We start from the raw sequence: 14,647 nt of genomic DNA, 5'->3' as shown, positions 1-14,647 counted from the left end.
GACTCATATATTTTGAGGTCCTCAAATTGGTTTATTTCTTGTTTTAATGTCCACAATGGTCCAGCATTTTGAAAATCATGAAGTATAATGCTGCCATCATAAATGGACATATTTTAATACATAACATTAAAATTATACCAGGTCCTTTTCAGAGAAATTTAAAAGATAACAAGGTACTTAACACTCTCCATAACACGTCACTTAACACTTTCCACTTTCCACAGATATGTAATGAGAAAAAAATATATCAGCACTACTTTTCTATGTATTCTTCACAGAGATTTCTCAAATATATGGGGGTAACTTTGTGCCATTTAAGGTTTTCTCTTTCTGAAGCTAATCTAGCTCTATTTTACACACTCTTTAAATGACTGATATAGAATCCTAGATATAGAATCTAGATGTTTGCCAAATAGAATGGTGTATTTCTTCTTTAAATCAACACAAGTATTGGTCTAAGGTAAAGGTCACTTTTACTCAGGAGGCTACTGTGGTCAGCCAAACTCCAACCTCTATTTTCTGAATCATGTTTATGATCTTATCTCTCTCACACTTATTTACAATTTATCTCAGTCTATGCTGCTGTTTTTTTTTTAATGTGAGAAATGAATTCAACCATATGTTCCCATCAGGAAGTTTCATTTTTATCAGTAAAGTGATAAATGGTATTTTAGATGCTTTTATATCTCATGTGTATTTGAGGCTAAATTTAATTCTTCTTAATATTCTACCTTATTCCAAAGAGAATGCATGTAATTTTCCATGACTCATACAGTAAAACAAGATAAAATGCAATTGAAAAAAATGAATTTGAGAGATAAACATAAAAGTCATAAACTAAAGAAGAGGTTACTGAAGAGGTGAGAACAACTCATGGAGCTCCTATACAGTCCCCAGAGACTATAGAAAGTAGTCAGAAACTTGGCTTTCACCTTTTGTAGAGCCAACATTACAGAAGTGAACTAATAAACAAATACAAAAGGAATGAAATCACTGATAAAGTTCACAAAGCCAAACTACTTCTAGTTAGGAAAGAACTCTATGTGAATCTAATTCCAAATTAGGGGAAATATTTATTTTTAATCTGTAGGCTATCATAGAAAGGTCATTTCCCAGTGTAATGGACATGGTGTTGGAGGGCAAATGAAGCATTACTTAAGCTGTAGAGCTCTAGGTTAAGATAAATAGAATAAAAGTACAGAGAATCAGCACCTATGTTGAATATCCCTCTGGCCATCCATATTGCCTATTGATTTTTTTTAAAATCTCTTAGAAAGTATTTATTTATTTTCTATTTATTGTCAAAGTGATGGACAGAAAGGTTAAAGTTTCATATGTTATGCCTTGGGTACATTTTTGTACTGTTTGTTACCTCCTCCTTCATCCCCCCTCTCCCCCCATGAATTGTTCAGTTGGTTTACACCAAATGTTTTTGCAAGTATTACTTTTGGAGTCGTTTGTCTTTTTATCCTTTGTCTCTCAATTTTGATATTCCTTTTCATTTCCCTAGTTCGAATACCAGTATATACAGTTTCCAATGTACTCAGATAAGACACAGTGATAGTGTGGGTACAACCACAGGAAGGGAATACAAAAGACACTAAAGCCACCAGCACAACAATGTTCATCGCAGCACAATTTGTCATAGCTAAAATATGGAACCAACCCAGATGCCCCTCAGTAGACGAATGGATCAGGAAAATGTGGTACATATACACAATGGATTTTTATGCCTCTAACAGAAAGAATGACATTGCCCCATTCATAAGGAAATGGAAGGACTTGGAAAAATTATACTAAGTGAAGTGAGCCAGACCCAAAGAAACATGGAATGTATGGTCTCCCTCATAGAGAATAATTAGCACAGGTTTAGGCTAGTCACAGCAGAGGATCACAAGAGCCTAATAGCTATGCCCTTATGAATGCATATGATGATGCTAAGTGAAATGAACTCCATGGTATGGAAACGACCGTTATATTATTGTTGCAATTACTTTCAACATGCCATGTGAAACCATAGCCTCTATTGGTGATGCCTACTGATTTTTAAGATAGGATTTTTGAACTAAAACATTGGCAAGTACCTAGGATAGTGTTACTGACTTTGCTAGTTATACACAAACCATTTGGTGTCCACAACGGTAAGGTTTACAATCAAGAAATGTGTAAAGCTTTCGTAGGCATCTGTATAAGTAGTGAAAATGCATGGTATTATTCATGCTAGTTAAATTTTGTGTAATTATAACTTTGCACAATTGTAAGTAAATAATTAGAAGTATGTAAAACCTCATTGTACAAGGCAATTACCTAAAGCTTTGAGAATTGGGGTAATTTCTAGAAAGACAGAGATAGCTAGAAGAGCAGTTTAGCTTGAATCTGTACTGAGGGGCTAGTAGAAGTCCGTGCTCCAATACACAGCTTTTCAGCAAACTTAATTAAAAACATAATCCATTTCCTTCAAAGGAAGCTGACAATGCAAAGGTGAGTGAGTGTGTGTGTGTGTGTGTGTGTGTGTGTGTGTGTGAAATTATACATTTATTTTGGGTTATTCATACTGAGAAATAGGAAATTGAGATGAAGTAATAATTTACCAAAAAACTAAACAGGTCAAATAAACCTAGAGATACTACCTCTCAAATATTCCAGTAGCTCTCTTGCTCTTTGTTTTCTTAATAATGCAGTTCTGGGCTGAATTAAATTTAAAATGTATATGTAGGAAACTGAATAAAGTGATGTTTTAAATTTCAATTTCATTGGCTCTAGAAAAAAATACCCTGGTGCCAGAAAAAAGAAGTAAATTGAGCCAATTGTCATTCAATACACTGAAATTGTGATTTTTCTTCAATGCTATATTCATGGGAAAATTGTTTAATATCGTTTTCAATACTTACTTTACATATTCTGAATAGTTAATTAGTTAAAATGATAGTGGAATTATTAAACCCAAAATTATTTTTTATTTTATTCAGTGATTGTAATTATTATTTCATTGGTACAATATTTATTTGTTAGAAGATAAAGCACAGCCACTTCTTTTTCCTGAGGAAGTTTGTCATCATCAGATACTATTTGCATTATTTGTACTGAATTTCACTTTTACTAGTATATATTAACTGTATAAAGAGATTTAATTGTGATAGTTCCAGTTTACACGTAGGTTTTGCCAAACTTTATAATTGAATTGTAAAGTCTATGAGTGTCATGTTTTTAAAATCAGAGCCAGGGAAATACAAACCGGATAATGACCAATTTTCATACTAAGGAGAGACTGGCACAGAACTAAAGGATGCTGCACACGAAATATAGCATCCCCCAGCCTTTACAGTCTGCCTCACCCCAGGCCCCCACCTGCCCACTGTAGCTATAACACATACTTCTTGCTACATGGAGCTCATTTCCTTACAGTTATGCTATCCACTGTTCAATGTAACCTTATTCATTCTCAGAGAACTCTCTCTAGATTATATTTTCTAAGTATATATGTTCTTTTCTCTCATTTCAAAATTCTCATTCATGAGAATAAAATATACAATCTTGTTCTGACTTTTAGCATTTACACAAATATTTATTCTAATACTTCCAGGAAAATATTACTGGGTTAATTAGAACTTGATGTTTAGAGTAATTTGACTTCATAGTAAACAGAAAAGGAGAATACAGCTATTTCTCATATATCCTCTTTTATCTCCAAACATACATTTCCTTTTAGGATCGGTGGCCCCCTTTTCATGATGGTTAATCCTGACTTAAATGAGCATAATCAATCAAAGCAGGTGACGCCCTCTTGCACTCTCCTGGAATGAATAATGCATAGTGACATTTACCTAACAGTATTATAGAGTATTATACAGTATAATACTACCCCCAAATCTGCTGTGGTCCTTCTGTTCATTCCTCTTTCACCCAGTTTCTAGAAGTTCATCTTGTTCATGTATCAATTAAGTTTTGTCTTTTCCAAGATATCATGTGCGATTTACTCCCTATCTTCCTGTCATGTTTACAGATTCAATCAAGTATGGAAAGGAAAAAAAAAAAATCAATGTCGATACTGAAAATATGTAGACATATTTCTTGCTCCTATTTCCTAAAATTTCCAAAATAATAAGTATTTGTGTGATGTTTCTATTGAATTAGCTCATCAGTGATCTAGAAGTGATTCCAAGTAAATAGAAGGTGACTCAAGTAGCCTTGAGCTAAAAACTTGTGGATCAGCTTAGGCCCTGAGTTCAGGGCTCAGGACCAACACACAAACTCAAAATAATTTATTTCCAGCTAAACTACATCTGCATTACTTTCTGTTCTGTAAATTTAGTATGTGCTTTTGCTTTCGTACAAAAAATGTTGGCTTAATTTATTTTCAGATTATTTAATACAATTAAAATATTAAATATTAAAAAGAACATAGGAAGGTATAAATAGATCTGAAACCATTCCCCTTGGCATACTTGAGTTAGAAGCACCAAATATTTCGTATGTTTCATTTTTGTTTGCTTATTAATAGTTGATTCTTCCATATGGTTAAGGAGATCTTTTTCCAGTCAGGCTTTTAACTCTGGGCCTGGGCTCTGTTCCTGAGCTCTTTTGCTCCGGGCTAGTGCTCTGACTTCCAGACACACCCCACTCCCAGTTTTCTCATGGTTAATTGGAGATGAGTCTCATAGACTTTTCTGCCCAGGCCTGTTTCTAACTGTGTTCCTCAAATCTCAGTCTCCTGAATAGCTCGGAGCCACCAGCACTTAGCGAACATTTCTTTTTAAAACTGAACAATATTCTACTGAATCAATGGAGCATAATTTTGTATTCATCTACTGAAGATAACAAGATCACTTGTAAGTTTTGGTAGTTCTGATTCAGGCCCAAAGTAAAGAATAATCTGATCTATCTATAGTATACATTTTCATAGTATTCATTATTAATCTAGACAGTATGCACAGTTCTTACCAATACCAATGAACACATATAAGCTAGATTTTACTAGGGACTGGCATAATTATATGTGCAACTGACCTGAAATAACTAGGAAAATATTTAGTGTTTTGATATTGTTGCACACCAAATGAAAATATTTGTAATATTAATCCTAATGTACTAGAAATCATGTCTCACAGCAACCAAGAGAAAAATACATATTTAAGATTATTGAGAGCTGGTCATATTAAGACAATGGAAATGAGGGGAGGCACTGAAAGTTCAATAACATGGAGAGTTGATGAGGCCTGAGGAATATAGGAATATAAAAATAGTTTTATATACAAAGTCTAGCCATGCTAGTCTTGCATAGATAAACTCTGGCTACTTTATCCACTTGATTTTGATTACAGAACCAAATTTGTATAGATGAATGCCATGGTTTGTGTAACTTGAAGTGTCTGTGCCATGGGGCTAGTGTAGAGATAGACCACTGCTTAAAAAATCACCCAGGATGGGATTTTTTTTTAATTTAACAAGGTTTGTGTATCTTAAATGAGAGAGGGCTTGCCTAGCAAGTGTGAGGCCCTAGCACATCATTAATTATTTTCTCAGATAAAAATCAGGATGCTTTCAGGGAAAGAACGTAAGTGTCAATCAGATAAAAACAACAACAAATCCTTATCCATCTTTGTATGGCTCTGATGAGAATTAAGTGTGATACCTGTGCAAAGCCCTGTTTATTTTATATCCATGGAAACAACTGATTGAAGTTGCACTTGTCTTCCATTTACCAATGACTAAGAGTGCACAGAATGTCATTTCATTACTGAAATGGGGAGGGTAAAATGCAATTGTTTAGTGATTGTTATTGCCATTTTTATGGCAGGGGAAAAGGTTTTAGACATGATTTATTATTTTACAGTTCACTTAAGGAGTTTTCAGTCACAATTAAGTAGTGCTGACCAGAATTTATACCTATTTACTGATACACAAGTGATAAACAGAATTAGAGAATTTGAAACCTTGAGGCTGCTTCTTACTGTCCTTGCCTGTGTGGTCCTTCACAGCAAAAGATTACCGAGTAGGTGACTTCCTCAATGCACAAATAATTTCTTGTCTCTGTAGAGATGTGTGAAATTCCAAGTCAAGGTGACAGCAGGGTGGTGTCCATCAAGGGTTCTTCGCTGTGTTGAAGATAGATATATACTCTCATGTGGTTTTCTTTGTGCTTCCAGAGAGATGGGAAGAAAAAAGCTCTTTGTTTAGCTCTTCTCATAAGATGTCTGTGCTTACCAATCAATGTATTCAACCTTATGTTTTAAGAGAAACTTCTAAAATCATTCACACTCTCATCTGAATGTTTGAATTTGGTGAGGCACACCAGAGTTAGGAAAGAGAATGCTACAAATACTTTTTTTTTTTAGTTTGTGTATAGTTTGATTTAAAAATTAGTTGCAATTTATGTGTGTTAATAGCTAGTACATGAATTCACTGAGTGGAAATACAGAGAAATCATTTATTAAGCATTCTAGCTGTATCATGGGTCAAACAAAGACATTTGGATTTAATAGAGGGTGCAGTTCAAAAGACTTAGTGTGAGGCAAAAAAAGTTAAATGATAGGAAAAATTCCCTGAATGAGAGGTATGCAAGTATCTTGAATGTGGAAGAGAAAATAACCTTTCTATGGAGGAGAAAACAAAGCTAGACAAACATGTGGGTGAGAAAGAATATCAGGCAGTAGATTACAGAATGTTTTACGGTGATATCTGCCTAATCCAGGCTTTGAAGGGAAGTTGGATAAAGGGGGCTGCAAGGGACTGGGGGGGCAGCGTGTTGTGAAGCAGTCAGCCTATAGGATTCCAAAGAAGGAAATAAATCAATTTAAATCACCCTAAATCTCCCTAGATGGCTTTACAAATAAATGGTTAGGAAAAACTTGGTTCTAGATGATAAATGGGAATGACTACTTGTAAAGCACAGACAGAATCTGTGTTTGCTGTTTTTATCTATACAACAAGTGCTATCTAAAAGGCTTATCTAAGTTGCACAGGAAAAAATAGACCAAGAAAGTTCTTAAAAATTAAGTAATGTAGTCTGTGTGTCAGTGAAACCTTTAAGAGGCTGAGACCTGAGGATCAAGCAATTTGAAATCAGTCACACCAAGAAAGTCCATGATACCCCTATCTCCAACAAACTATCAAAAAGCTGGAAGTGAAAATACAGCTCAAGTATTAAATGCTAGCCTTGAGCCAAAGCATCACAGGGACAGCACTCAGGCTCTGAGTACAAGCTCTAGGATCAACACACACACACACACACACACACACACACACACACACACACACACGCACACACACACGCACACACACACGCGCACACACACACACACTACCACCGCCACCACCACACCACATAAGTAATTAATGTAAATATAAATGAAGTTACTAGTTGAATTGGGAAAGAAAAAAAAGCCAGAAAATTAGCTCTTATTTTCCAGAAAATTACCTTAGTTAACATTTTTCCATATCTTTTCTTGCACACTACTAATTCTATGTGAGACGGTACAACTTAAAGTTGTTATTTTCCACCAGAAGAGTTTTTAACCTTTGAAAGCCATGTTTTATGTTCCTCTTATAAACTAATCACTCCATAATGTTGTCTAGTCATTACTACTCATATGTCCCTCATTGCTATAAAGTTCAAGGGCTCATCATTGCTTTAGCAATACAAGGACCTTGACCTACAGCTCAGTGCCAGATCACAGATTCTGTACCATTTATGACACCAACCATGTCAAATCATATGTCCTTGAGACTGCAACAACTCTTTTTAGACTCAGTTCCATTTGTACAAGGTATTTTACACATCCCAAGAGCTAGGTAAAAAACCAAATAGTATCATAAATTCGAAATGTCTAGACTTAAAGAGGAAACAGTTGATGACCCCTTACTATCTTATTTACCTTACAACCTCATTGGGAGTTACAGGTTAAAATCAATATATAGAATTTTTGAAGGGTCTCTATTCAGCAAACATTAGCAAAGACAAGGCTGACATTTTTTTTCCATTTATTAAATGGCCTTTCAAATTGAAAGCGATTTTTCTTTTTTACTTTCAGACATCTCAGCATGTCATGTTTGCATTTTATTTGATGCATAGGATTCTGGATCGCTACGTTCAGGAGCAAATTCCTGGGGCCAAGGTTGTGGTGGAGTCCATTGGTGCGCGCCGCCACGGAGACGCCTTTTCTCTGGAGGATTACACTAAAAGTGACCTGACTGTCTATGCAATCGACCCCCAGACAAACAGAGCCATAGACCGAAATGAGCTTTTCAAGTAAGTATTTCCTATTTCATTTTAATTTTTAAATTATATTTTGTCAACTTTAAGTAGTTGTGCAAAGGAGTTGGCATGCATCAAATCCATTTTAAGTGTAATGCATTTCTATCCCTGTCCTCTCTCTTATCATTCTCCTCCCTTCCAAACCCAATACTTTCCCCTCAATTTCCCCAGTTTCACAGCACATGTGTTGATGACATTTTAATGCCTGTGATAGTTATAGAGTTATAAAGCACCTGTAGGTGATTGTAATTTAAAGCTATGATGTATTCAAATATAAAGTTCAAAATTCACCAAAGAGTTGTTGAAAGTAAAAAAGAAAGTGAACAATAGATTCATTCCTGAGGCTTTAATACCATCTGTCTGCTCAGCCCCACCCATCTGTTAGTTTTTATTCAGGAGGTTTGTTACTACCCAAAGCAGAAGGGCCATTATTTCTAGGAGTCAGGAGCAGCTCTTTGGATGACCTCTTGGTCACTCTCTTGCCCTGCATATTTGAGAGGAATATGGATTTGAACAATAGCAGTTTAACTGAAACACTGTCAGAGGCAAACAGTGGTAAGAAGAAATAGCAAAATTAGTCCCACATGCCCGCCCCCCAACCCCACCCCTTGCTTTTCCTCATAACTTTTTCTGATACTTGATCCTGGTGTTAATCTGAATCTTTATGATACATTTCTTTTAAAGTGCAAAACATAAATAAAATGCTATTAAAAGTATAAGGTTTCCATAAAAATCTAAACATAGAACTACTTTATGATCTAACAATACCACTCTTGGGTATTTATCCAAAAATATTACATTTCAAGATATTTTAAAGCCACTTATATCATCAAGTTTATTGCTGCACTATTCATTCTCTAAAAGGTATGGAAAAAGCCCTGGTGTTTCTCAAAAAAATGTTTTGAGTAAATGTGATGCATATCATATGTGTATGTTTGTTTGTGTGTATGTATATGTATACATATATATATGAATTTTAATCATCTGCTAGGAAGAATGATATATCACATCATATGCAAAGAACCGGAGAGACCTTGGGAAAATTCTAAGTGAAGTTAAGTCAGGCCTAGAGAGACAAAGGACACATTTGTTCTTTTATGTGGAAACTAGAGCTAATTTATACATGCAAAAGTAAACACCAACAGGATTGTATCCAAGAGTGTACACAAATGTATTAAGTGAAATATAGTATTTTGCAGGGGACTATACAAACCAGGTAACAACAGTTACAAATTATTTGAATTCAAACACTTTGCTTTTCCTAAGGGGGAGGGGAGTATAGTCCAACAAAATGAATACTAGAAAATTGGTACTTAAAAGGTGTAGAGGAAGGTTAAAGGCAGTGGATTTAGAGGAATGGAGAGAGGATATGTTGGGAGGGATGGGGGAATGATGAGGAATGATAGGGATAACAGACATTGTACTTCTGACCTGACTTGCTGAATGCTAACATCTTTGCACAACTACTTAAAGATAATAAAATTACAAATGTGAATAAAGAAAATAAGGAAAAATAAAAGGACAGTAGATATTGAAAAATAAAGTTACTACATATTTTCCATTAGATGCTATTCTAACAATGATTAATTATTTCCAGACAATCTGTCACTAGATTTTGCTTTCCTCTGGTGACACCTAGCGTCCAATAGGATTTTAGAATGAAAGGCTTTTTATTTATTTACTTTTTAAAATGTATTATTTTTTGCCAGTTATAGGCCTTGACCTCAGGACCTGGGTGCTGTCCCAGAGTGCTTTTCCTTAATGCAAGTATTGTATTGGTTTCAGTCACAGCTCCACTTCAGATTTTGAGAGGTTAAGTAGAGAAAACTGTCTCATGGCTACTTTTCAGCCCTGGATGTCTTCTAACAGAAGTTCTCAGATCTCAGCTTCCTAAGTGGTTAGGATTATGGGTGTGAGCCACCAGAGCCTGGCCGAAGGACCACTTAAATTAAGGGAGGGATAGTGGAGAATGGTGAATGGGGTGACATTGACCAAGTTTCACTGCATTCATAAACTGGTAAAGCTATAATAATAAAAACAGCTTGTACTGGCACATGACTAGGCCTGAGGACCAATGGAATAGAACTGAAGATCCAGAAATGAATCCCCTGACCTATGGCCACCTGATCTCTGATAAGTTAGCCAAAAAAATAGGATGGAAGAAAGCCTCTTCAACAAAGGGTGCTGGCAAAATTGGTTAAACACCTGTAAAAAAACTAAAACTGGATCTTTGTATATCTCCCTGCACCAGAATAAATTTCAAATGGATCAAAGACCTCGATGTAAAAGCAGATACCATAAAAACATTGCAAGAAGGAATAGGAGAAACACTAGGGCTCCTTGGCATGGGTCTAAACTTTCTTAATAAAGGCCCCCCAAACACAGGAAATCAAAGAAAGATTGGACAAATGGATTTGCATCAAACCGCAGAGCATTTGCACAGCAAATGACATAGCTAGCAAGATAAATAGAACACACTCAGAGTGGGAGAAAATCTTTACTGACCATACAACAGAAAGGGCCTCATATCCAAAAATATACTTAGAACTAAAAAATAAATATGTTCCTCAAAAACAAATTCTGACAAAAACAATTGCCCCTTCAATCAATGGGCTAAATGCTTCAGGAAAGACTTCACTGAAGAGGAAATGAGAATGGCCCAACTGGTTGTTAAATGGCAACTTCTTGGTACTACTTAAAGGTAATAAAACTAAAAATAATAAATAAATCATACAGTATAAATTAATGCATTCTGAATTGAAAAGGTGTTTATGTGATTTTATATTGTATTCTAAAGTTTATATGTGCATGTATGCACACATACTTATATAATGTATGAGTTAATAATTTTCAGAATTTAGTTTTATGTTTATAGAGAGAATATATAAAATGTTCTATGACTAAACTTACATATTTATTCATATATATTTTTTCAATTGTGTGCCTCTTTATGAATTATATTCATATTTTATTAAACTATAAATTATAAATTTATATTTATTCATTTCAACTCTGTTAATCAACAACAATTATCTGCTCTTATTTTAGCAATAATGAAATGGAGGCTTAATATTAATGTAACGTTAAAACAGCCACAGTCACTATGTATATTGAAGAGAGGTAGAACAACTATAGATTATTAAAGATTTGCCTTGTGGGTTTTCATCTTTAACTCTTGAACTATGCTATGAAAAACGCTGTGCTAGTATAAACTTTTGAGTTGTTTCTTCAGATACTTTATAATGAAATATACCTATATGTATACTATGTATGTACATGAAAAGAATTAATTCTATAGTAGCAGGAGTTATGAAAATGTAGTTTTGAACACAGAACAGATACAGGAGAACATTCAGTTTACTACCTAATACTCAGGCTACTGGAAGTAGATGTTCAGTTTCCCCTTAATCCTGAAATCTTAGCATCTGAGAATTTTACAGTTTTTGAGGTAGATTAGAAACCAAAATAATATTATGCTTGTATGTTCACAATGATTTTTTAAAATTAGATTTTAATTTTTAAATAAAACTTTAAAAGGACTTGTGAAGATCTGTATGGCTTTTAACAATATATTAATCCTGCATATATTTGGTTTTGCATGCTTACTGATGTTTGATTTTTCTAATTTTACATATGAGTTGATTAGTTTTGTGCAGAAACTGTATATTGCCTTTATCTTGCTTTTATATCCTTAAAATTATCTTATCAGATTTCCAGTTGTTTTTTGTTCTTTTCCTTTTGTTTCTGCTTTTATTATTTTTTCTTTCTGCAGTATTCTCACATATTCTCTCTCCATATATTGAAATGCCTGCATTGAAATATAATTTCATCCATTAAAGTGTTTAATCTAATGGTTCTTAGTAGGTTTATAGAGTTTTGCATCTATTACCATTAATCAAGTTTAGAACAAATTTTTGTGAATTTAAGAACTTTATTAAAGGAAAGGGAAACTTACAAATACTGGTTATTATTCTCATTCCCTGACCTCCACCATAGTTATCTAACAGTTATCTAAGTTCTAGTACTATATATTCAACAATTCTGGATAACCTTTAAAAATGTTCCTGTTAGGTAACAATTGATACTGTTATACTATGCTCCTTAACATATACAGTCTGCATAATGAATGTAATCCCTATCAAATCATAAAGATATTTTTCATAGAGAGATATATGTGGACCTTGAAATACCTAGGAAACTTCGTAAGGCAAAGCTATTTTGAATAAAATTAATAAAGCTAGAGGTGTCAGACTGCCACACTTCAGAATACCCTGTAAAGCTTTAGTCCTTAAGTCAGCATACTTCTGGAATTACAAAGCATAGCAGAAGTAAAAATCAGTGTAACATAATGGTAAGCCCTTGAATAAAATTTCACCCTACAAACAACTCCACACACACACACACACACACACACACACACACACACACACACACATATACTAAGGGAATGAGAAATCTTCTCTGTAAATGTTTATGGTGAATCTAACATCTTCAAAGAATTAATACTCTTTTTTTTTTTCAAGGCTAGCGCTCTACCACTTGAGCGACAGCACCATGTACAATTTTCTGGTGCTTAGTTGGAGCTAAGAGTCTCACCAACTTTCCTTTCTGGGCTAGCTTTGAACCATGATCCTCAGATCTCAGCCTCCTGAGTAGCTAGGATTATAGCTACTCAGGCACCGGTGCCTACCTATATTCAGAATATTTTTATATTCAGAAATAATTTTAAATAAAAATTTAAATATTTCTTTTGTTTATGTTGCATAGTAAAAGACCATAGATTAATCATTAATTCCAAAGAAAAATATTAGATTTGATCATTTGAATGTTTGCAATAATTATGGGTGTCAGTACAAAGTATCTGTAAGTGATTTTTGCTTCTTCTAAGTGACTGTGTTTTCTAATGTTCTCTACATTAAGTCATTTGACCTTTATAACTATAAAGTTTTAAATAATAAACATAACAAAGATGAAGTTTTCAACTTGTCAAAAGACAATTGCTGTGCCAATCCATAACACCTACAAAGAATTGCCTCATATTATCCAGAACTAGGCATTTATTGCATAAAACTATAAACAACACATGTGCAAATGAACCTAGCACCCACTTTAGCACAGGAAATCAAGGCTCATATGCGCTACCTAATTTGTCCCTGTCTCAAAAACAATGCCAAGCTAAGCACACAAAGTAATTATTCCTTGGTTACCCTTCACAAAGTAATAGCCATAGTGGAAAATATTTTAGGAGGAAAGATTTGCAAGAACTATAGGATTATATTCACAGCAGTTCCTATCATTTTGACTACAAGGATATGCTATTTTGTATCCTTTAGCTATAAGTTTTTTCTTAGGCAGAAACAATAACTTAATTTATTCATACTTTTGCCACAACATTATTTTGATTCAAGAGTTGCGAATGTTGACATTTAAGATGGTGTACTGGAAAAATAGTATTGAATTTGAGTTGAACTGAATTTGATTGATGACTCAGATTTGTTTTCGATATTGTGCATGTTGCTGTTGACTATCAAACCAGCATTGCAAAGTTCTTGACTTGCAGAACACTCCTCAGCACAAAAAGATAAATTGTACAAATATATATTTAAACTTTATAACTTATTTTATTATATTCTACTCCATTAGATTAACTTTTTAAGTATCTCAGTGTAGTGCAATGACATCAATAATCAGTTTTCTCTAGTCTTCAAGCATATCAAATTATTGTCATTAATATTTTGGTATGTGTATGTGTGTTAGTTATTATTTCTTATTGATTATATAGATGTTTGTTACACTTTCTTGATTTTTATGTATATTTTCTTAATAGTCAACACTTCCAAATGAGTTTGCTTTCATTAAAACTATGAAGACCTTACACAAATCTTGTTATAAACATACTTGATATTTAAATGTACCCTTTTCCTCTAACAACCTTCATTTTACTGTTTATCTAACAATTAAGATTTTTGGATGGAAAACTTCTCGATATCAATAAAGACTTTCAGCCATATTATGGGGAAGGAGGACGCATTCTGGAGATCCGGACACCAGAGGCAGTCACCAGCATTAAAAAGCGAGGAGAAAGTTTAGGATACACAGAAGGGGCTTTGCTGGCTCTGGCCTTCATCATCATCCTCTGCTGTATCCCTGCCATCCTGGTGGTCTTAGTCAGCTACAGACAGTAAGTATTCAAGGATGCTTAACATTATGGTTCCAAAGAAACATACTCAGAAAAAAAATCTGGTAATGTAGATTTGTAGTTATTGTGTAATCCTTCTGGGCTTATGTCATTCTTTGTTCAAGTCACTCTGTTGAAAAAATAACAATTCAAACTTATTTCTCATACAGGGCTCAATGTTTATATGCCTCTACTAGGTTTCTATGTCCTAGAAG

General features: G+C 34.2%; 1 protein-coding gene across 15 annotated transcripts in view; it reads left to right on the top strand.

Moving 5' to 3' along the window:
- Positions 1-14,647, top strand: part of Pcdh15 (protocadherin related 15) — a 443,526-nt gene that overhangs the window by 406,440 nt on the left and 22,439 nt on the right. For all 15 annotated transcript variants that reach the window (XM_048338795.1, XM_048338794.1, XM_048338792.1 and 12 more), the window contains 2 exons: positions 8,072-8,248; positions 14,217-14,435. In XM_048338795.1, coding sequence (XP_048194752.1) covers positions 8,072-8,248; positions 14,217-14,435 — 396 coding nt within the window. The remainder of the gene's footprint in view (positions 1-8,071; positions 8,249-14,216; positions 14,436-14,647) is intronic.

Source organism: Perognathus longimembris, chromosome 2 (genome assembly GCF_023159225.1).
Source record: "Perognathus longimembris pacificus isolate PPM17 chromosome 2, ASM2315922v1, whole genome shotgun sequence".
In the NCBI taxonomy this organism is placed as follows: domain Eukaryota; kingdom Metazoa; phylum Chordata; class Mammalia; order Rodentia; family Heteromyidae; genus Perognathus; species Perognathus longimembris.
The sequence above is the reverse complement of the archived record's forward strand: the minus strand, read 5'-3'. Positions and strand labels throughout refer to the sequence as shown.